This window comes from Podarcis pityusensis (assembly GCF_964106645.2).
Source record: "Podarcis pityusensis genome assembly, chromosome: 13".
Taxonomy (NCBI): domain Eukaryota; kingdom Metazoa; phylum Chordata; class Lepidosauria; order Squamata; family Lacertidae; genus Podarcis; species Podarcis pityusensis.
Window position 1 is genome coordinate 30,595,016 of NC_138038.1, and position 24,872 is coordinate 30,619,887.

A 24,872-nucleotide genomic window follows, 5' to 3' on the forward strand; every position below is an offset into this window, starting at 1 on the left:
ATAGTTCCCTGGTTTCAATAATGGCCTCCCTGTGCTTCTGGAAAAACATGTTTACAAAATTTCTTTGATGGCAAAGGTTTAGGTTCATGATAAGGAAATATGGGGATAGATTACTTCCACTGCATTGCTTTGAACACATTTCTCCTGTTGTTTGCACTTGGGCCTAACTTCCTAACTTGGGCCTAAAATGCTAGGTTTTTCAATACAAATGGTAGCTTGCATCTGAGAACGGAGGTTCTGTTTTGGCTTAGAGGGGCAAGCCTTGAACTGAACAGAGAAAAACCTCCCTGATTATTCAGCCTTCTATGTGAAAACCCCTCTACTTCTAATGAGCTTTTCCTTTTAAATGGTTCATCAAAATCAATGTACTGAATTTATTTACAATCCAGAAACATGTGGAATATTTGGGTAAATATTTTTCCCCCTATTCTATATCAGTATCACAGTCATGGGATGGTGCATGTTAAGATTCTTATTTAAGTTTTTCATGATGCAGAAAACCCCTCCCCCTAGAAGCCCACCTAGCTGCAGTGCCAACCGTCGACCATCATAACTTCGTCACCCCACACGCCTCAAACTCCAGCACCCCACAGGTTGATAAAACAAGGGTACAACCACTCTGAGCTTTATTTGGAAGAAAGTTGGGGTGGTAAAGCTCACAAATAGGAGGACAGACACTGGACAGGAAGAAGAGTTTGAAGAAGAGTTTGGATTTGATATCCCACTTTATCACTACCCGAAGGAGTCTCAAAGTGGCTAACATTCTCCTTTCCCTTCCTCCCCCACAACAAACACTCTGTGAGGCGAGTGGGGCTGAGAGACTTCAAAGAAGTGTGACTAGCCCAAGGTCACCCAGCAGCTGCATGTGGAGGAGCGGAGACGTGAACCCGGTTCACCAGATTACGAGTCTACTGCTCTTAACCACTACACCACATTGGAAGGTCCTCTTTTGACACCCTTCCCTTCCTCTCTAGGAATGACAGCCCTGTTAATATTGGTAACCCTTTTGTTTCCATGAAATTGGCTTTCTCCATGTATACCAGCTCATCCTCCAGCATTGGAACATTCCCAGATTAAATCAGAAAATGGGGTGGCTTTTTGAATTCCATGAGTGCCATGGGAGAATTGTGACTGCTGGAGCATATGATAATGTCACAGTGGCATCAGGCGATGCTGTGCTTTGAAACCCTACTTGTTGGCACTTCAAAATTGAGTGCAGGGCTTGTGAAAGCCCTTTGCTGCAAAGGGTGTTCAGACACCCACATTGCTCCTTTAAATCTCAGTTTATCTCCTCCTTTATAAATCTCCTCCTCAAGGAGGAGAAAGTTGTTTCCATTCAGTGAGTATTGCTTATCTGTTCCAGCGGTGCTCTTAAAAGCAGCTTCATACTTCTCTGAAACCAGAAGTTTAGAGGAGGAGAATGGCAAAACTGTTTGCAAAAAGCTTCAGACAGCTGCAGGAGCAGTGTAGGGTTCTTTGAAAGCCCTTTGCAAGCAGCTGCACAAAGAAGCAGTGGGAAACTGCAAAGAAAGGGCCTTCAAACAATTTCAAACTACTCCTTTTCACTTCTGATTTTACAAATTATATTCAGATGGTGCTGGACACCTGTTAAACTATCATATGTTATAACTCTGCCACTATGCTGGAGGGAATGTGAGGTCCTTCACATGTGGTGGGATTGCCCTATAGCTCAAAAATTTTGGAAGGAGGTTATTTTTGACCTAGGCAAAATTACCAACTAAATCCTCAAACTAGATCTGACTTTGACACTCTTCTGCATTGGAAGTGGTATTAGTCATTGAGACCATTTCTATTCAAATCAACTGTGGAGTGATTAATCCAACTCAGAACCAACCTCACTGGCCAATATTAATTTACAAATATAGTTCAGTGATTACAGTATATTAAAACTGGATAGGTTTAAATTTAAACTACACAATATATATAGATTTAGAATAAGAATTAACCATTAATTTATTTTTCCTGTTAGTTGCTTCTTGGTGTTAAGATCATGTGTTAGAACAATGAGAGAGAGAGAGAGAGAGAGAGAGAGAGAGAGAGAGATTACCTGAAATACAGGACAAAACTATATCAACAAAGGATGTGGCATTTTCCACTGAAATAAGGGACAATCCTGTTGCATGAACAATCCAACTCACTTCCCAGAAATAAAATCACTAGTTAGTATTACAAATCCATTTCAGTGATTACAATGCATATAAACAGGATTGGAAGAAGGAGAAACAGACCGAATGTACACAACACAGACAACTAAAGGTTTAGAATAAGGATAAATAATTAATTCCCTTTTCCCGTTAGTTGCTTCCTGGTGTTTAGATCAGGTCTTAGAACAATGATATAACATTTGGGGAAGAAGATGCAAGCCAAGAGGCCAGTGTTGGAAGCCAAGATGGCAAACACCTCCACTGCCACAATGTATTTCCCTTTCGTGCTCAGATAACCTGGAATAAAGGAGACCCAGACACTGCAAAACACCAACATGCTGAACGTGATGAACTTGGCTTCATTGAAAGAGTCAGGCAGCTTTCTGGCGAGGAAAGCGACAGTGAAGCTGATGATGGCCAAAAAGCCCACGTAGCCAAGGACACAGTAGAACATGGTGATTGAACCTTCATTGCATTCAACAATGATGTGCCCAGCCAGAGAGTGTGTGTCAAGATCTGGGAATGGAGGAAAGCTTGACAGCCAAGCAGTACAAATGCCTACTTGGATGAGGGAGCAGGAGAGAACAACAGCATTTGCCACCTTCTGCCCTAGCCATTTCCTCATTGTGTTGCCTGGCTTTGTGGCCAGAAAGGCCAGGATCACAATGATGGTCTTTGCCAGCACAGAAGAAACTGCAACCGAGAACACGATGCCAAAGGCTGTTTGCCGTAGAAGGCAAGTCACCTTCCCAGGTTTGCCAATGAAGAGCAAGCAAGAAAGGAAGCAAAGCAGGATGGAGATGAGAAGAGTGATGGTAATGTTCTGGTTGTTGGCTTTGACAATGGGGGTATTCCAGTTCTTCATAAAGGTGTATATCACCATACCTGTGACCACAGCAAAGGAAAGAGCTATGAAAACTAAAACGATTCCCAAGGGCTCCTCATAGGTTAGGAAAGTTCTGACTTTGTAGATGCATCCATCCTTTCCCACATTTGGATATTGGTCTTCTGGGCACTTGGCACAATTAATTGCATCTAAAAGGACAAAACAAAGTGTCATTAGGTCCAGTCCATCCCATTTCTATATCACTATATCTATATCATTTCATGCAGAGAGAAAAACATTAAGACTTAATGCCTTAGATATGCCTCTCTCTGCATTTTGCCCCCTGATGTTCGACTCCCTGAGCCCCAAACAGCCCTGACAATCGTCAGGAACGATGGGAGGTGATGTCTGACAAAACCTGCAGGACACCACACTGGCTTTCCATGATCCGCATCAAAATGAAGAGATGGAAAGTTATTTATGATCAAGGATGAAAGGTTTTTAAGTAAACAGCAAATGCTAAGGGCTTTGAATTGTATTTTTCCATTTAATTTTACGTTTTTATAAATTGTATGTTTTCAAGTCTGCTGTGCTCCCTTCTCACCTTTGGTCTGCTTTTAGGGATCTAAACCGCTTATTCTATGTGAAAGGAAACTGTGTTCCCCATTTACGGTAATTACTATCCATCTTCTCCTTTTTGCCAAATTTGATAAAATGTACATGAACAGGAGTCTTTCCATATCAAATTTAGGAACAACAGAAGGTGGTGTAAAGCAAGCTGGCATAAGTTAAGCCAATACAGTGGTACCTCGGGTTAAGTACTTAATTCGTTCCGGAGGTCCGTTCTCAACCTGAAACTGTTATTAACCTGAAGCACCACTTTAGCTAATGGGACATCCCGCTGCCGCCACACCGCCGGAGCACGATTTCTGTTCTCATCCTGAAGCAAAGTTCTTAACCCGAGGTACTATTTCTGGGTTAACGGAGTCTGTAACCTGAAGCGTATGTAACCGGAAGCATCTGTGACCCGAGGTACCACTGTATAAAGTCCACCAGACCTAAGGTCTGTTCAGAAGTGGGGTTCCTGCTGGCTGAGGTGATCCCAGTCTGGTAGAGGGAATGCAAGCCTTTAAAATTGTGTTAGGCTGACACCACACTTTTTGCTAGTTTAACTTACACCAGTTTGCCAGGTCATGTGATCCAGCTGAATGGGCTTAGAATCCAGCCTACACCTCGCTGGCTCTGTTAGTTCTCTCGAATACTTGTTTTTTAAGGGGTGAATATATTTGCTTTGACTGCTAATGTTGTGATGTTTATGTCATTTTATATTCACTAGTCTTTATCTATGGCTCTTCATGTTGTTTCTATAGTCCATAAAATGGATATCTATCTATATCTACCTATATGAAACACATCCAAAAGAAAAGTGACGTAACATACCTGTTTTGTTAGACATCATGTCTTCCGGACATGGGGCACAGATATGGCAACAAGATGGTTTCCCCTCCTGAGCCATTCGTCTGTATCCAAAGGGGCAGCTCTCAACACACTTTGCTTGGGGTGGTGTCTGATCATGCAAATTTTTTTTTAAAATGAAGGTGGCATCCATCTTTTCAAACCCACCAATGCATTTATATTTTTCTACTTAGAAACGTGGAAATTCTGACTTCTGATCCCTCTTCAAGCAGCCTTAGTGTTTTGCTGTGATGCAAGGCAGTTAAAAAGGCAGCATACTGAATTCTAAACTGCTTCTGGCTCAATTGAACACCATGGCAGAAGCCAGAGCACACAGAAATGCAATTTACCTTCCCGCTGAAGCAGCACCTATTTATCTAGTCATGCTGGTATGCTTTCAAACTACTAGGTTGACAGTATCAAGGAGCAAAGTGCAAAAAGGCATTTAAATTACACTCCCTCACTCTGCATATAAAAGCCAGGGGTATAGAATATAGAATTGGAAGTAATGTGGGCAGAAGCGTAATGCAGGGGGAGTTAGGAGAGTAAGATAGGCATTATGTCTGACCCATGAAGGCAAGCTATAGGCCAGGGTTACTGCTGTACCTGTGGGAGAAGCAAAATCCTTTTGGAATGTTGATGATCTGAACCCCTCTATGGCAGGCCCTGGTTTTATGTATGTGTAAATAAACCACATAATATAAAGACACCACAGTCTCCATTGTGCCTCATCATCCAAAACAGAGATCCTGGAACTCCCTGGAGACTTGAACCACTCAGACATTGGGGGGTGGGGGTGGCATGTAACAATACTTTCAGGGGCCAGGATGCAACTTGAAAACTGATTTGGAGGTGTGCATTTAAAAATGCTAAAGAAAGCCAACAATGATCAAACTATGACAGCTTTAAAAGATCACCTTACTCCATATAGGTCCCCAACTGTGTTGATAAGCAAAGCTGGCACTTTAACAAGTGTTGCACAGTGTCCTTCCTCACCTGAAAGGAATTTGCTTGTAGTGTTTTGCTTTTGAACATCACCTGTGGTTTAATAGTTGATTCCTTGGACTTTAAAAGTATGTAAATTCCTACCTGTTTTAATCGGCTGCTCCACATAATTCTATCCTCTCTGAGAATGAAACTGTGACTTGCTGAAATTTCTCCAACCCTGACTTTCAGGACAGATTGATTGTGGAAAACAATCCAGTTGATGATATCATAGCCAGCTGAAATGGCTCCATTTTCTATCAAGATTTCATGCCCAGCACTACTGTTAAAGTGGATATTTTTCAGTGAAGAATGGACCTAAAGTGAGAAAGAACATTATTGTGGGTCTGTAAAGTTGAGTTTATTATGCTGAAATTACCATACAGTCAGAGGAAATCACTTTGCAACTAACACATGATATTACAAGAAGAGCCTGCAGGATCAAGCCAAAGTGTAGAACTCAGGACATTTCCTCCAGCCTTGCGAGAGCTTTCTCCATTAAGCAAATCACACAGGTTAAAATTAATTGTTAAAGTCTGTCTTTTCCTTGGCTGAATGTAGATAGTGAACTCTCTGTGCCTCTCTCATCCATGCAACATTCTCCTCCAGCTACTGCTATCCCACATGTTCTCCCCCCACCCTAAATCCATAAATTCCTTACACAATTGATGTAGTTCACCAATTTGGACTTTCAAAGCATAGAGAATTTCCACTATCAGGGAGGAGATAGTGTAGGAAAGCAGTAACTGGAGGAGAATGCTGCATGGATGAGGGAGGAATAAAGGAGATATGGGCAAGCCCTTAGCTTGACTGTATCTTTCCAATCTGCTTTATTATTCAGGAATTGACTATATATGTTAAAAATGGAGATAAAAATCCCCTGGAGTAGATTAAGTAAGTCAAATCTTAAACAGATATATCTATGAACAATGACATTTTTGCCTTAGGGTATGACTCTAGAAAGGAAAAAACCAGAATGTTAGCCAGAGTGATTATCTTACAAGGGTGGAATGTACCATTCTAGGACTGGTACAACACAAGACATAGAGGTCCATAATGGTAGTTTGGAAAAAGAATATTCTCAGGTGGAGAAAATTTTGTTGACCTGGGAAATGATCTTTTACCCTGTGGGCAATTGGCTGGTGTGGGGTCTGGCCCCATGAAGTTTTGGGGAATACAACCTCTTCTCCTGGGATAAATCTCTCTATTGGCTTGCATATAGGAAATGGTGTAGGGAAATAGCATAAATCTCCAGGGAAGACTTGGGCTGGAAAATGCAACACCCAGGAAGGACCATGTTACTCCACTAAGTGTTGGTGTTAGTGGACTTCTACTCCAACCATGTAATTGTGGGGACACAGCTTCTTTTCCAATGGAAAGCACGTCAGTTATCTGAGTGCACTGGGAAAACAGTTCCCCATAATTAAAACATATATATCCAGCAAAATGGAAGACACTCCACCTCCCCTATCCCTCTACACTTGAGCTCAGGACATCTTCCTTGTCAGTCTGATTTTCCTTCTGTATTATTATTATTGTTTTAATGTATTGGGCAATTTAAAAGTCTGTGGCACAGAACAGCTTTGGACTCATTAATAACTCTGAGGTTGCTAACAACGTAATCCAATCTGGGAATGTGAAAAATTCACCTTTTCAACTGTAAAATCAGGAAATACTTAGAGCCAAAGCACATCCCTAATATTTCATTCTCCACTCAATATTATTTGGAGAAAATCTTGGCTACAGATGTGTTCTAAAATTTGAAACATCAGAGAAATAGACTTTACCTGCCATGGCTGAATATTCAAGTGTTTGAATTTGCCTTTATCCAGCATGAGTCTTTGGCTTGACATATCAATAGCATGTAAAGCATGAGCCACCACATGGAGAGCATTGTAGACAGTATAACTCTCACCAGTCATATCCATCTCAAACTCAGACGCAGGCCGTCTTTCCAGTTTCTCATTTCCTGTACATCTTTGACCATATTTACAACGTGAATAGTTCTTACTAGAAATTGAACAGTGAAACATAAATTCCCAGAATAAACAGAGAAAGTGCATCAGTTGTTCATCGGATTTTAAGTTCTTGAGAAAATTATGGAACCCAGGCACGGGAGTTGTCTGTACCGAGAAATATAAGGTGCCATTGAAATTGTAATCAAAACCACGGAATCCTCTTGTTCCCTTAGTGAAATCCCACCGAGCTGTTGTAATCCAAACTTTCCTAATATCAACTATCCTGAAAACTTCACACACTCTTACTCTTAATTTCAAGTCCGATAGAGAATATTCATTTCCACTGACAATAAACACACTGACTTCAGACTGAAGTGCTGCATCAATCTTTGCCATTTGTGTATTAAATGCCTCCCTACGGTCTTGTGACGCTCTTTCTATCTTGAGCAATAACGCAACACAAATGCTATTCTGGGTAAGCAGAATATGGAATCTGGGAACAGGCTGTTTCTGTACTGAGAAATACAGGGTGCCACTGAAAGCCCTTTCAAAACCAGAGGATAAATCTATCTCCTGAGTGAAATCCCACCGAGCTGTTATAATCCAAACCTTCCTAATATCAATTATTTTGAAAAGGTCACAAACGTGTACTCTGAGTTTTAAGTCCCACAGAGAATAATAATTTCCACTGACAATAAACACATTGACTTCAGACTGAAGTGCTGCATCAATCTTTGGCATTTGTGTATTGAAGGCCTCATCACGGTCTTGTGATGCTCTTTCTATCTTCAGCAATAAGGCAACACAAATGCTATTCTGGGCAAGTAGAGGTGTTAAAATCTGCACAAAGTCTTCTCCATCATCATCATCTGAAACAATGATGCCAATCCATGTCCATTCAAAATGAAGGAGTATCTGGACAATCCCAACAGGCTGAATAGTTTCACTTGGTGCCATTCGGTATATTGAATGAGAAGTTGATTTACTGTTCAGTGTTGTGTCATAGGCTCCATAACTGACCTAATGAATGATAGATATATAGCTTATTAGAAATTGGAGAACTTACAGTAAAATGCTCAACAAGTATCTACTACTAAATTTTCAGCATAGTCTTTAGAAATAATGTTTTCAATATTATCCATATAACTTCCACACTCACATCCCACCATGTGATTTCCAATAGAGTATATTAGGCTGTTGCTCTAACTGCATAATTCAGAGATTAAACTCATAATAAAGCAGTATAGGCTACTTCTGAGTAGATATATATAAAGGTTGATGCTGTTAATTACTAACTGCATAAGGTGGTTCATATGTGTGAACCAGCTAACCTTCAGTTTGCACAGCATTTTAACCTAGTGAAAATTGCATCAAAATAAAGATTTAGATAAGGAGACTGGAGACCCACACACAGGATCTTCCCCCATCGTCATATCCTCATTGTATCTTCATGCAACATCTGAAAAGGTGACCAGTGGGTTTGAGGGAAGCTGGCATGATTACAAACATTATTTTAACACAAAACTTCTACTTTTATATATTGTTAAAATATTAGTCTGGCCAATGAGTTATAATATTCATAGCCTAGCTGGCATGATTCAGCAAGATTCTATAAATTTCAAGTACCTGTGATGTTTACGTGAGGTTGGGATTCAAAGCGCATTGCTTATCCTTGCTTATATTTATGCATGGACAGGCTGAGGTGCGCACAAATAGACCCACCTGTGGCATCTTGTACTGATCCAAGATGGTGGCCATCTGATAGGCATCTTCTACAGTGAGACCTCCAATGACAGACAACACTTTCTTATTCATGTCATAATTATTTATTGCCTTCCTTTGCTGTGGGAACAGTAGGTCCAGGGTGGTCTCATATATAGTTCTTGCATCAAAAAAGCTGTCATAGATGTGGAAACCCAAAGTGACATTGGGCAAGAGCCTGGGATTCTTATTGATCTCATGAATGGCAAAAATCAATGAGAGGACATGCTGATAATTCTGAAGCACTGAACTAAAATGAAATTTAAAAAAGCAGTCATGGCACAATCTATTATAGATACAGTTTTTCACTCTTAGTTTCATGTTGAAAGCTGAATGCTGTTTTCCTGATCTCCACAAGAATATGAATGGATGGCAAGAAGAAAAGAACATGAAAATATTGCTATAGGTGTGGAAAAGTGAGTAATGGGTGATATTTGGTGAGGCGTGATCCAGTCAAAATAAATTCCCTTTGAGGAATCACTCTGAGGTTTTTTGTGAATATGAAATGGTATATAAATTTTATGAAATATATCTGAAATAAATTTAAGCATGTCCTTGATCGTTCCCCAGAGAGATTAGTAGCTGAGTCATGCTCTTGTTGCTTTTGTTTTTGGTGGGTTGATAAGATATTTGGAAAGAGCTATTAATAAAAACCCAATATGAAACTCATACTAGTGTTCAGACATCCATAAATTTGAGTATACAATCTATAGGATAAGTTACTTTTCTTTGGCTCATAGTCCACAATTGGAATTAATATTATTATACCAGATAATGATTTTACAAAAGCAACACATCAAAAGTCAAGGTCACCTCTGGAATTCTTCTGTTTCTCTTCCCTCTGTTTTTATTAATAAATATGAAATAAAATATGACAACATAATGACTGCCAAAAACAGAACAATTGAAAATGTGTTATAGGTTAAGTCATCTACTTTACATGCACACAGTTATATATAATGCATTCTCAGGAAATGGTTTGTTATGCAAGTGTTCACATAACGAGTCAAACAATTTCCATTGATTCCTATGGGGAAATTTATAATGCATTCCCAACAATGAAATGCTGATCTCAACAAGATGAAAAAGATGGGAAACCCGCCCTTCAAACCCTCTTAAACCTTGGAAAAGTCAAACAAGGGAGGAAAAAATGTTTCATGATTTGCCCAATCTCTCCCTCTTTCTTCCCCCTCCCTTGCTCCTTGCATCTACCATACTTATTGGTAAGCTGTCTGCTGCAGACCAGTGAAACATAAAAAAGTAAAATTTGTTTAAGGCTCCTTATTTGTTTACTGTATGCACGCAGATTCAGCTGCTTTGAAATTCTGCCATATAAATTTAGGAAATGTGAGAGAGAAGATCCCACCAACTACAGCATCTCCTGGATGATAGAAACTGTCCTGAATTGTTCTGTTATGATTGCATCCACCTTTTATGTCTTTAGATACGTGAGAAGGGAGAAGAAGCAGCAACAGCAGTAATATTAATAACCACCGAAGCACAACAACATGTCTCCTCAGCCCACAGCAGCATTCTGACATTTTCAATTCCCCTCCGAGCTGCAGTAGGCACACCGGGATAATTTCTCACAAGAACCACAAATGCACCAACTGTTGAGACAGCAACTAAAGAAGAGGAGATAGATTTTGTCTTATTTCCCTAGGGAGCATATTCCATAATAGAGGTGCACACTGTGACTTCAGCACAGTTCAGAATTGAATCACCCATCTTAAAAAAAATACATTTGATGTTGATGTTGACTTTACAAGAATGGAAATTAATAACAGTGGTTTTGCAAATTTCAGGGTATGGATACAGTTCCCTAGTTTCATTAATTCCTTCCCTATGCTTCTGGAAAAACATGTTTACAAGATTTATTTAACAGCTACGTTTTACACCCATGATAAGAAAATATCTGGGGAAGTTAACTTCTATTGCATTGCTCTGAAAACATTTGTTCCTGGTACTTGCAATTGGGCCTAACCTCTAGAAAGAGTTAGCTAAAACCCCTAGGTTTTGCTAAATAAATAAAGAAATAAGGTAGCCTGCACCTGAGAAGGGAGGTTCTGTTTTGAATTTGTGAGGCAAGCCCTGAACTGAACAGAAAAATGTTTTCCCGATTTCCGCATCTTGTGTGTGAAAACCTCTCTACTTCTAATGGGCTTTTCCTTTTAAGTGGTCCATCAAAATCAATATACTGGAATTATTTATAATTCAGACACTTTTGGCATATTTGGGCAAATGAGTATTTGCATTTGTTCCCTTACAGGATAAGTCGTAAGGCTTAACTGCTCTGCAAACAGTATTGGGAGGAGCAGAGAAACTTTTTCCTAGGTAAGATCCTACCTCTATTGTGTGGGCAGGTAATCCCTCCCCTACCTGGCCTGGTGTTATGTACTGAGTTGAATAGGATCCAAACTGTAGCAGTCTGATTGGTCCTAGAACAATAGGATCCAAAAGGCAGCAGTCTGATTGGTCCTAGAACAATAGGATTCAGAATGCAGCAGTCTGATTGGTCCTAGAACAATGCAGCAGTATGATTGGTTGGCAGGAACCACCCAATCCTGCTCCAGATAGAAGTGAATCCACAACCTGATTGGCTTACAGTAGAATTCCAGAATTAGCCAATCATGTGCAGCCAATTGTGTAAATAATGTATATAAAGCAGATACTGTGAGGGGACATTTATTCATTCCTCCTCACCACTATGAGCTGGATAAAGAGCATGAAATCACTTTGCGACTCTGAGTATATTTCACTGGCGACGAGGATGGGATCCCGCTGAGCTGACTGCCACACACAGCACCGCAGCACCGCCAACTGCCGCACCGCTGCCTCGCACCGTGTATCCAGGCTTCAGCTCCGGGGCACAAGGAACTCAGAATGGCAGCCAACAGCAGCTTCTCGCCATTCAACCCAGCATCTGGAGACTGGGAAGCGTACGCCTCCCGTTTCACCTTCCTCCTAGAAGCCAAAGGGGTCACCGACGAAGAAGACGCCAAGAAGAGGGCGATATTCTTCAGCGTCTGCGGAGAGGAGACGTTTGAAATCGCCCGGGCTCTCCTTGCGCCTGAAGACGTCGCTACTGTTCCATACAAAACAATAATGGAACAGCTGAAGGGGCACTTTTCGCCGCAGCCCTCAGTGGTGGCTCGTCGAAATGCCTTCTACGCAAAGCGGCAAGCCCCTGGGGAAACCATAACTGGGTTTGTGACCTCTCTCCGCCAAGCCGCCCGGTTCTGCAACTTCTCAGAGCTGGAGAACATGCTTCGTGACCGCCTCGTCGGTGGCCTGAAGGATGAGAAGCTGCAACGGCGCCTCTACGCTAAGAAGGACCTAACGTTCCAGGTCGCTCTGGAGGAGGCCCTGGCAACAGAAGCTGCCGAGAGGTCGACCCAAGAGGCACGGCCGAGCCTGCCATCCCAACCGAGGGTCCACCATGAAGACCTCACCGACGACTCAGGATCCGACAGGGAGGAGGTGCACCGAGTACAGCAGCGCACTCAAGCAGCGCACAGACCACAGCTGCCTCGACGAGAAGGAGGGAACTGCGCAAGCTGCGGGGAGAGTCACGAGAGGAGGACCTGCCGTTTCCGCAACGCAGAGTGCAGGCAGTGCAGAAAATCGGGACACATCGCCCGGGTGTGTCGGGCTCGGCCCACCCGACACCAGGCATCAGATGACCAATCCAAGAGCCCCAGGTCCCGGGGCCCAACGCACCAAGGCAACTCGACGGAGCTCACGGACTTCCAGGTATACCAGTTGCCCCACCCCAACGTAGAGAAAATTTATGTAGAGGTACAGATAGAGGGGGCCCCATGCCGCATGGAGCTTGACACGGGTTCAACTCTATCCATAATCTCGGCAAGGACCTTAAGGAAACTGTGTCCCACTGGGGGTCCCAAACTCAGGCCGGCCCCATTCACCCTCCGGGACTTCCAGAAACGTAAGGTCCCCACAATGGGGGTGGGGACCTTCAGGGTGCAATACCGAGGGCGGACGCGGCAACTGGACTTGCTTGTGGTCAAGGGCCCCTACATTAGCTTACTGGGATTGGCATGGTTTGGACCACTGGGGCTAGCTGTCACCGGGGTGAACCACACTAGCTTACAAGTGGACGTGGACGCCATATGCAAGGAATTTCCAGGGGTTTTCGATGGGAAATTGGGACAGTATACGGGCCCCCCCATTGCGCTACAGCTTGACCCCGCAGTACGACCGGTCAGGCTCAAGGCCCGCCGGGTCCCGTTCGCCTTGAAACCCCGTATAGACGAGGAATTGGATCGACTCGTAGAGCAAGGAGTGCTGGAGCCGGTGCCTAATGCTCCCTGGGAAACCCCAATCGTCACACCCGTCAAGCCTAATGGTTCGGTCCGCATCTGCGCAGACTACAAATGTACCATAAACAAGGCCCTCACGGCCCACGCATACCCAGTGCCAGTGGTCAGCCATGTCCTTGCCACCCTGGCTGGGTCGAAAATTTTTGGCAAGCTGGACTTGGCCCAAGCATATCAACAGCTGCCAGTAGATGAGGCCACAGCAGAGGCACAGACGATTGTGACGCACAGAGGAGCGTTCAGGGTAAAGCGGCTGCAATTCGGTGTCAGCGTGGCACCAGGCATATTCCAGAATATAATGGACTCTCTCCTTAAAGGGATTCCTGGCGTCACCCCCTTCTTCGATGATGTGTTGATTGCCGGCCCCACACCAGAGGAGTTTGAGGACCGCCTCCGCACCGTTCTGCACCGTTTCCAGACGGCGGGTCTCAAGGTGAAGCGGGAAAAGTGTCTACTAGGAGTGCCTCAGGTGGACTTTCTGGGATTTATGGTGGACGCAGAAGGGGTCCACCCGACTGGGGACAAGGTACGGGCCATTTGTGATGCCCCAGCGCCCAAGAGCAAGACTGAACTTCAGGCCTTCTTGGGACTATTGAACTTTTACCATTCCTTCCTTCCCCACAAGGCGGCGGTAGCGGAGCCCCTACACAGACTCCTGGACAAGCGGGCCCCTTGGGTGTGGGGCCAGCGCCAGGAGGCCGCATTCCAGGCAGTCAAGGACTTGCTTGTCTCAAACTCGGTCTTGGCACACTTCGACGAGAGGCTGCCGGTGGTGCTAGCATGCGACGCCTCACCCTATGGCATTGGAGCTGTCCTGGGGCACCAACTCCCGGATGGAAGAGAGGTACCGGTGGCGTACTTTTCCCAGACACTCAACACAACCGAGCGGAACTACTCGCAAATCGACAAGGAGGGTCTGGCAATCGTAAAGGGAGTAAAAAAATTCCATGATTTCTTGTACGGGCGGCCCTTCACCGTGGTGACTGACCACAAGCCGTTGCTTGGCTTGTTTGCCCCCGAAAAGCAGACCCCCCAAGTGCTGTCTCCTCGCGTCCTCAGGTGGTCAATTTTCCTTGCCAGCTACCAGTATGCACTGATTCACCGACCTGGGAAGGCGATGGGCCATGCGGACGCCCTCAGCAGGCTACCACTACCGGAAACAGGCCCTGACCCAGCACCTGCACAAGAGGTTATGAGCCTGGAGCTGCTTCCCGACCGCCCCATTCAGGCACAAGAAGTTGCACACCATTCCAAGAAAGATAGGGTCATCTCCCGGGTCCTGGACTGGGTGTGGAGGGGATGGCCCAGCAGCAGCCCCGGGCCAGAATTCGCCGGCTACACAACCCGCAAACATGAACTGTCGGCCCACAAGGGGTGCCTGTTATGGGGAAGCAGAGTCGTTGTTCCCCAGCCCCTCTGCAAAAGGGTCCTCACAGCCCTACACGAGACACATCCAGGGGTAGTAAGAATGAAGGCCCTTGCCAGGAGTTATGTGTGGTGGCCGGGGATCGATGGAGAGATAGAGGCCTGGGTCAAACACTGCCAGGCCTGCCAAGAATCCCGCCCAGATCCCCCAAGGGCCCCAGTCCAGTCCTGGGAGTCCGCCCGAGCACCATGGTCACGCCTGCATGTGGATTTCGCTGGCCCCTTTCAGGGGAAAACATTCTTCATAGTGGTGGACTCCTACACCAAATGGCTGGAAGTCGCACTGGTACCGTCCACTTCCACGTCCGCAGCCATCCGGGTACTACGCAGGCTGTTTGCAACCCACGGGCTCCCTGACACTCTCGTCTCAGACAACGGGACTGCATTTACGTCAGGAGAATTCCAAACCTTCACAGCGCAGAACGCCATCCGCCACATCCGTTCGGCGCCGTTCCACCCTGCCACCAATGGCCAAGCAGAACGCATGGTGCGGACCACCAAGGACACCCTTCGCCGCATGACGCAAGGGGACTGGGAGTACCGCCTTGCCACATTCCTTCTAGCACAGCACAGCACCCCCAGCTCAACGACTGGCCGGAGCCCCGCTGAACTACTAATGGGTCGGCGCCTTGCAATCAGATTGGACCGCCTTCACCCCGATAGAGCTCAGGATGAGGTAGTGGTGGGGGAAGGCAGGAACCCCCGGACCTTCGAGGCCCAGGACCCAGTGTACGCAAAGAATTTTGGGGCAGGCCCAGCATGGGTACCCGCCACAATCACCAGGGTCACTGGCCCCGTGTCGTACGAGGTGCTAACGGATGGGGGGCAATGCTGGCGCCGCCACTGCGACCAGATACGGCGACGATTCCCGGGAGAAAACCAGGAGGAGGACAGGTCAGAGGAGTCCCAAGGGAACAGCGGGGCAGTGAGGCCCATAGAGCAGGAGGGGCCAGCAGGAGAGGCAGAATCAGTAAATACAGAGAGGACCCGTGAGGCCGAAAGGACACCGGAACCAGAACCACGACTGAGCGAGCCGGTTGCACCAGACCAAACAGCCGCATCACAGCCAGCATCCTTGGAACACGAGCCAGAACCCGGAGCCCGGACCAGGGAACACCCCAGGCCACAACGCACACGTAGGCCGCCGGCATACCTTGAGGACTATGAATGCGACCTCCCGGGCAGGACTGGAACTTAGAGGGGAGGGGTGTTATGTACTGAGTTGAATAGGATCCAAACTGTAGCAGTCTGATTGGTCCTAGAACAATAGGATCCAAAAGGCAGCAGTCTGATTGGTCCTAGAACAATAGGATTCAGAATGCAGCAGTCTGATTGGTCCTAGAACAATGCAGCAGTATGATTGGTTGGCAGGAACCACCCAATCCTGCTCCAGATAGAAGTGAATCCACAACCTGATTGGCTTACAGTAGAATTCCAGAATTAGCCAATCATGTGCAGCCAATTGTGTAAATAATGTATATAAAGCAGATACTGTGAGGGGACATTTATTCATTCCTCCTCACCACTATGAGCTGGATAAAGAGCATGAAATCACTTTGCGACTCTGAGTATATTTCACCTGGTCTCCTTAGCAACGCTTCCCCCAGGTAGGATTGGACAACTGACTGAGGTAGGCAGAGACCTCCAGGTATCCCACCTGAGGGAAGGCAAAGCCAAGCCTATGCTGTTGGAGCCGCTCCAGATCTAGGGGCTGCACGCGTCCACGCAAAGGGCGCCCCCCATTTTAAGCGGGGAGCGGTCATTCTTGTTGGTAGGCTAGATTGTTACCTCCCTGATTCCTGGCAGGCCAAATTTGACAGGAGGATGGAGTTGCCTAACTACCAATCACCTTGTGACAACAGGTGATCCTGTGCTTTGAAGTCCTAATTGCTGGGACTTCAAATTTCAGGGTAGCGGTTGTGAAGTTCAAAGGGTGTTCAAATGCCCACACTGCTTCTTGGTGCATGCCTTGCTCAAGAAGGAGAAAGTGGTTTCTAATCAATACAAATTGCTTATCCATTTGAGTGCTGCTTTTAGAAGCAGCTTCATGCTGTTCTTTCACATCTCTGAACCAGAGGTTTAGAGGATCATGGGAAAGCTGTTTGCAAAGGGCTTCAAACAGCTGCACAAAGAGGCAGGGGGAAGCTGATAAGAAAGGGCATGCAAACAAATTCACTCTGCTCCTTTGCACCTCTTTTTTGTTTTTTGTTTTAAATTTTATTCAGATGTACTATGCACATGTTATAAAATGTTATATATGTCATCAAAGGAACCTCACCACTAGCCTTGAGGGATGTAATGAAACATTTTTGGTACTTCATATGTGTTGGTATTCCTCTGTTGCTCAAAATTTTTGGAAGGAGATTATGTCCCTAATCATTATATGGCGAATACATTTTCTGCTACTACTTTTTAGTTAAAAAATAACTTACCTATAAGTTCTACGATGCCTTTCTGGTTTTATTTTATTTTATTTATTTTCTGGTTTCAGAAAGAGTATATATTAGAGAGAAGATTCCACCTATTATAACTTCTCCTGGATTGTATCATTTATCTTGGATGCTTCTATCAAAACTACAGTTGCCTTTCATGTCTTTGGATGCAAGAGAAGGGAGTAGGAGCAGCAATAACAGCAGCACCAAGAGCCACTTGAGTCTCCCCAGTCCACAGCCACACACTGACATTCTCAGATCTACTCCCTGCTACAATGGTCCCTGCAGTTGGCACACAAGCAAACATTCACATAAGAATCACATAGACACAGAAACTGTGGAGAAATATGTTCTACTTGAAAGCGATGAAAGAAGAGGATGCAGCCATGCCTCCCAGTGGACCCAATCCCACTCTGATTGGCACACTGGGACGTCAGCAGAGAACCAGTTTCAGAATCTAATCACATGTGCTTCTAATCTGGAAAAAAATTGTATGCTGATTCTTCTAAAATTAAGATTAATAACCGTTATTTTGAAAATTATAGAGTAGTGAATCAACTTTCAGGGGCCATAGTTTCTACTTCTGGGGGGAGGGGGGAAACATGTTTACAAGATTTACGTGAATATACTTTCTGGTTCACTTTTGGTAGGTACTGGAAAACTTTACGTCTATTGAACCAGTGTAAACATAGCATATAACATAACATTCATTGAATGTCAATAGCATACTGTCAGGGAACTGACATCGGAGCCAGAGGCGGAGGCAAGGCTCTCAAGCGATGCTGGAGAAGGGCCCAGCAGGGAGAGAGGCAGCTCATCATCTGGGGAAGGAAATCAGCGTAACACCAGGGATAAAGGGGGGCAGATGGGGGAATTGGCGAGGGGGCTCCAAGTCTCCTCGCCGGAGACCAGCGGGGAGAGCACGGGTCCTCCACTACCCACACCCTCCCTGCGCAGACGACTTCCGCGCAGGGAGAGTAGGAGGAGACTTGGGGTCAAACAGCTTTTATGCTGGAAAAGGTTTAAGAAACGCCCACTGACGGATTCTGCTAGCGACTGAGGCAGCCACGAAGTGAAGGGCTGTCCAGACAGAAAGGGTTTAACAAGGCAACATAGCCAGGAGTGGCGGCAACTTACGCACGAGCAACCCCTATATTCATTACACATACCATCCAACATTCCTCAAAAATAGGGACATTCTGTGTATAACCCAATTATATAGGTCTAGGCAAGACTAAAACAAAGCTCTTTTTTAGTGCAATCGTAAGGAAAAGCATACCATGTTAATGTTGTGCATGGCAGCATAATTATTAATATTCTAACTCATTCATAATGCTAAAGTAAGAAATAAAATGTCTGTACTGCTGCAAAAAATAACAAGTGTCAGAAATTACACCTTCTGGGCCCAGTGCTGTGGGTAGCGGAATACAGCTACTTCTGCAAAGGTGCTCTGATCAAACAGTGGGAGACAAAATTTCTGTGCCTCCAGGTTTGCCCCAAGGCAACAAAAACCTTCAGGCTTATGGTCCGAATGTAACATTTGGGAGTGTTAGTACTTATCTGGAGCTGAGATCAACTCCTTTTCTATATCTTAAATATACTTTGTTCACAACAAGTTTATGAGGGGTTTAGAGGATATGAAGGTGGTTCTGGTTCTGCTATCTTAAACAAACAGATTTATTGCCAAGGATGAGGGAAGCTTCCATGCAGATAAGATAATGACTCCTGTCCTGTACCCAGTGTACTAACGGGAGCTGCAAATTTTCTAATTTGTCTACTGCAACTTATATAATCAACATTGGAGTTTCCTGTGATGAGGGATCAATTGTTAAACCACTCTGGGAATGGTAGCTCTGGAAAGGGAATCCACACCTACTGAAGAAAATGGAAGATTTCTTTCTTAGAAGTTTTGATCAATGCAAATAATTTTGACAAGGCAATTTTCATATCCTTGTTTCGCATGCTGTAGATCACTGGGTTCAGCAGTGGTGGAACCACAGAATATATCACAGCAAAAGACAAATCTTGCTGTGATGTGGTACTATACATAGGACTTAGGTAAGCAAACCACCCAGTTAATAACAACATGGAGATAACAATGAGGTGAGGAAGACAAGTTGAGAAGACTTTTTGCCTTCCCTGAATAGAAGGCATTTTTAACACAGCGCTGAAAATATAGACATAAGTTACAACAATGAAGAAGAGGCAACCTGATTCAATGAAAATACTCAGCACAATAGCTCCAATTTCTTTTAGGTTCAAACCAGAGCAGGAGAGCTTTAGCAACTGTGGGATTTCACAGAAAAACTGTTTGACAACACTGGAGCAGAAGGGGGTTGCAAAGGTGCATCCAGTGTGTAACACAGCACAGAGAAGACCAGTGATCCATACACAGGCAATCATGTGGACACAGGCTTGCTTGTTCATCAGCTTCTCATATTGTAATGGGTTGCAAATAGCAACATACCGATCATATGCCATGACGGTCAGGAGAGAGACGTCGGATACTAAAAAGAAGACAAATAAGAGAACTTGAGCAACACACCCAGAGTAAGAAATGTGTCTGGTATTCATGAGGGAATTAGCCAAGGAATTGGGAACAATGACTGAAACAGATCCAAGGTCCTGTATGGCCAAGTTCACCAGAAAGAAGTACATGGGGGTGTGCAGTCGGCGGTCGAAAGCTACTGCAGAGATGATGAGAAGGTTCCCTGTTACTGTAGCCAAGTACAAAACCAGGAATAGAAGGAAGTGAAAAATCTGCATTTCCCGAACCTCTGAAAACTCTTCGAGCAGGAACTCTGATACAAAGGACTGGTTCACCATGGTTTTTGCCTCATGAAAGTGTGGGCTGCCTGTCGAAGGAAGCAGTCAACTGTTAAAATAATAGCACAGTGCTGTAAGAAGACAGGCTTCACTTGCTTGGATTGGGAAATTTCAATTTGTTATTACTGCGATTGTTATGTCTGCAGAATTCATTCCAATTTATGGCTGTTATTTTGAGACATTTGTCATGCTCTGAATCTGACAGCCAGGCATTGGCAAGGAGAAGAAAACAGGGAGAAAGGAGGGGAAAGAAAGAAAGAAAGAAAGAAAGAAAGAAAGAAAGAAAGAAAGAAAGAAAGAAAGAAATGTGTGGCAGAAGATGATAGAATAGCAGGGTTTGCTCTGGGTTTGCTCTGAATAGAAATACCAATTAGCTCAACCACTACCTTATACACAATTGATTACATCTTTAGCATGAGTATATTTGCATGAAACAAGGAGGCTGTAATAGCAATAGGTGTGTGGACTGTGCCAAGAAATTGAGACCCTGACAAGGAAGCAGCTTTTCCTATCCTTATCAGAGTGGGCACAGTAACAACATATTCCATGTGTTAAGGGTTTATCAGGTCTGTTTTGCCATAGCTTTTTGATTCCAGCAAATACCATGATGGGGGAGTCATAGGTCCAGGTGTAAATCTACTATGAAACTCATGAAGCTTCAGCTTCAGGGCCCCTAATCCCAAAGAGACTCCAGAAGAGACTTTATACACACATGTATATGACAGTTGTCTATTTTTCATCCCCCCAATAACTTTGTAAGCTATAAGGCATAGGAAATATTTATCTACACCAGTGACTTTGACACATGAGATAATCCAGTAGAGCAGTTTTAATCAAAATATGAGATGTAGTAGCAGGACCCCAAAAATATAGGTCTGCCGCTGCATAGGTCCTTAATAAAGCTTTTTGAAGGCTCCAACTTTAGTTGTCTTTGAAAGGCATGGTTCCTAAAGAGAGAGAGTTTCTATGTTCTCTATGATATTAGCCACTTTGCTACTCATTGCAAAATATTGGCAGTGGAGGGGGAGAATTGACTCACTTAAGAGGATGGTACTGTACATCAAGTTATAGGAATTTGCAACTTTAAGCAAACAGACCTGAATCTTATGAGTAAGAAAGGGGAGAGAAAAAATGAATATGCATTGTTCAAGAAATTTTGGAATAGTAAGTGAAGGATGATAGGCCACAATACTTCTCCCCAACCCCTTCTGCCTTTTATGATAAAAAGAGAGAGAGTCAGGTTGTCCTCTAGATGTTGCTGGACAACAACTCCCTCCATCCTTGACTTAAGGAATGGAGCTGACCAAAGTTGGAGTCCAGCAACAGCTGCAGGGCCACCAGTTCCTCACCACCAGTTTAATGAATGTAATGCAAGGTATGGTTATGGTCTTCCTCAATTAAGGTGGATCTGAATTCTGCATGATTTATAAAACTGCTGTGTCATTCTTTTTTTAACATTTATTAAATTTGTAAGGATTTGTATTCTCACTTGGTTATTTATTCATGAATAGTTTAAACAATTCATTATTTACTCATTTACTTAACTTTTCTTTTTCCAGACCTACGTATGCTTCCTTCCTTCTCTTTGCTTGTCTTCTTTTAAATGTTGAAATATTAACTGGTATTTTGTAATCTTTTTATATTTAAGAAAATGGAATTTAATAAAAAGAAAGGAAAGTAAATTAAAGCCAGCTTATTCCAAATTGCTGTGGTTACATTACAGATTACCTTGAATGTATGCCAAGATTCACATGTTGGTATAAGAATATTCCCGTGTTCAGGCATACAACTCATATAAGTACTCTGAGATATGCCTGTATGCCATGGGCATACAGAGTGATGAGGGGGAAAGATATTGTATTAATTGAAAAAAACAAGGTGTTTCTTTCTGGAGGGGAGAAGTATACAGTATACCTTATTTTTATTAGGTGAGCAATTCATAAACTATTAATGGAATATATTCCTACCTTTTTAAAAAGAAACCTGCCTTATAAAGAATCGGACCACAAATACATCCACCCGAGTATTGTCTGTACTGGTTGGCATCTGCTCTCTGGGATTTCACAGAATTGTCTTCCCAAGCATTTCCAGGAGATTGCAAGGTTCTGAGTTTGGAGCTCTGCCTGCAAAGCATGTCCTCTATCAATGAATCACAGTCCCTCCTCCTCCTCCTTCAGATATTTCTTTCAACTTCAGATGCACTTCTCCTTCAGCACTGTTAGAGCTATCTAGTCACCACTGAAACTGTACAAATGTTCACCATCACTTTGGTATATGAAGGTAATATGAAATTGACAACATGCTAAGGAGGTTTATTAATATCTATCTTGTGTTCCTAGAGATTTGCTCTCAGGAGTCCAACATAGCCCAGTAGCAGGGACATTAAGTGACTCTCTGGTCTGTATTTTTTACTAATGTAATTAGGAAAAACTGGCTCTGTTTGTTTATCTTAGAATGTCAGGACACTGAAAGGAACAAAATCTATCCCTGCTCATGCATTTAGTCCAATTTATTTGCTAAGAACCATTGGTTATCACAAAAATTTAGAACTACAGATAGTATTAGGATAAGGTAAAGATAAAGGGACCCATGACAGTTAAGTCCAGTTGCAAACGACTCTGGGGTTGCGGCGCTCATCTCGCTTTACCGGCCAAGGGAGCAGGCGTTTGTCTGCTTCCACAGACATTTTCTGGGTCATGTGGCCAACATGACTAAGCCACTTCTAGCGAAGCCAGAGCAGTGCATGGAAACACGTTTACCTTCCCGCCGGAGCGGTATCTATTTATCTACTTGCACTGCATGCTTTCCTACCTGCTAAGTTGGCAGGAGCTGGGACCGAACAATGGGAGCTCACCCCATCACAGGACCTCGAACCGCCAACCTTCCGATCAGCAAGTCCAAGTGGCACAGTGGTTTAAACCACAGTGCCACCCACGTCCAATAGTATTAGGATACATTTTAGCATATCTAGTCCACAGGAGATGGGGACTTTTGTATAATACATTGGGCTGCTAAGACAGACATAGAAACTTTATATGTACAGTTGTACCTCAGAAGTCGAACAGAATCAGTTCCAGAAGTTTGTTTGACTTCTGAAACGTTCAGAAACCAAGGTGTAGCTTCTGACTGGTATCTGATTGTACAGGTGCACTGGAAACAATAGTGGAAGCCACATCAGATGTTTGGCTTCCAAAAAAAGTTCAAAAATCAGAACACTCACTTCTGGTTTTTGATTGTTCAGGAGATGGAATGTCTGGCTTCTGAGATGTTCAGGATCCAAGGTATGATTGTAATGCGTTTATCCCCAACCTCGAGCAAATAACAAATTCTCTCCCTACAATTCAAGAAGGCAACTCTTTAAAGAATTCCTCTCAGAAATATACAGAGAGCAGGACAGTAGATAATGAAGAATGCTGCACATGTTGACATTGGATATCTTTACATCAAGAGTTTGGAACCTCTCTATTCAGCCCTTGGGAGTCTTCTTAGGCTATGTCTAATTATAAAGACACACACTCAATGGCCTTGCTCCATACAATGACCCCACTCCTGGACACATTCTTCACTCACTTTGTTCTGAGCCCTCCTTCGGTATTTTTGCCAAGCTGGAAATGTGTCACTGATCTGTGATAATGACTTTTGCCTGTCTGTATGACAAGGGTGTGTGAAGAAGCTATGGCTATAGAAGTTACAGGGAACCAGGCAGAGGGCTTTCTCGGTAGGGGCGCCCACCCTGTGCAATGCCCTCCCACCAGATGTCAAAGAGAAAGACAACTACCAGACTTTTGGAAGACATCTGAAGGTAGCCCTGTTTATGGAAGCTTTTAATGTTTGACAGACTAATATTCTGTTGGAAGCAGCCCATAGTGGCTGGGGAAACCCAGCCAGATGGACGGGGTATAAATAAATTATTATTATCTATAGAGAGTCAATATTTGTTTTCAAAAGATGATTTAGATTTAATCTAATGTTTATTGGTGTATTATGACCAGTTGTTGTTGTTGTTGTTGTTGTTATTACTACTACTACTTCTGTGTAACTGGAGTGCAGCCATTAAAACGTCTACATGGGGAAAGTTCTAAAGTTCTGCCATTGGTTTGTTCTGTTACAAAGAGAACATCAAAGTTCAAACATTTCCACTTAACGCAAATCAAGAAGGTTATATGAGGGACCAAGAATGCGGGCTACTGGTGAAAGGTCAGAAATTTAAAGGTCCATAGTTCAATGGCAGGGCATCTACTCTGCAAGTCAGGGTTCAATCCACATGCCCAGGTACAGCTGGGAAAGACCCTTACCTGAAATCCTGGATAGCTGTTGCCAACAAGAATATTGTGGTTTGAGTCAGCATAAGGCAGGTCTACCCACTTTCCCAAATTTATCTTTGTTATCACCTGAATCCTGAAGCATATTATTGTTGTTTAACAGCTAAATGTTTGACCTTCTTTGCCAAGTTCAGATATTTACTCAGAGTGAAAATCCCATTATGATAGTAGAAGCATAGCCCACTGCACCATAATTGTGACATAATCTGTGATGAAGGTGCAGAATATGAATTTCCATACATATGAAATTCCTATTCACATGCTTTCTCATTATTTCAAGGGGGAAGCATGACAGTACTCAGACCTCTGCACATCAAGTCATAGAACATGCCCCTACATCTCATACTAAAAATTGGAAAATGTTGTGTGTATATGCATGCC

At 43.7% G+C, this 24,872-nt stretch overlaps 1 protein-coding gene across 1 annotated transcript; it reads right to left on the reverse strand.

The window, feature by feature from the left end:
* Window positions 1–19,215: 19,215 nt before the first annotated feature.
* On the reverse strand, window positions 19,216–20,169 carry LOC308460841 (olfactory receptor 14J1-like; the record flags this gene model as incomplete). The annotated part of the gene is made up of 1 exon (XM_080977376.1): window positions 19,216–20,169. The coding sequence occupies one exon, from the start codon at window positions 20,167–20,169 to the stop codon at window positions 19,216–19,218; it is 954 nt and encodes a 317-aa protein (XP_080833502.1).
* Between the last annotated feature and the right edge of the window lie 4,703 nt (window positions 20,170–24,872).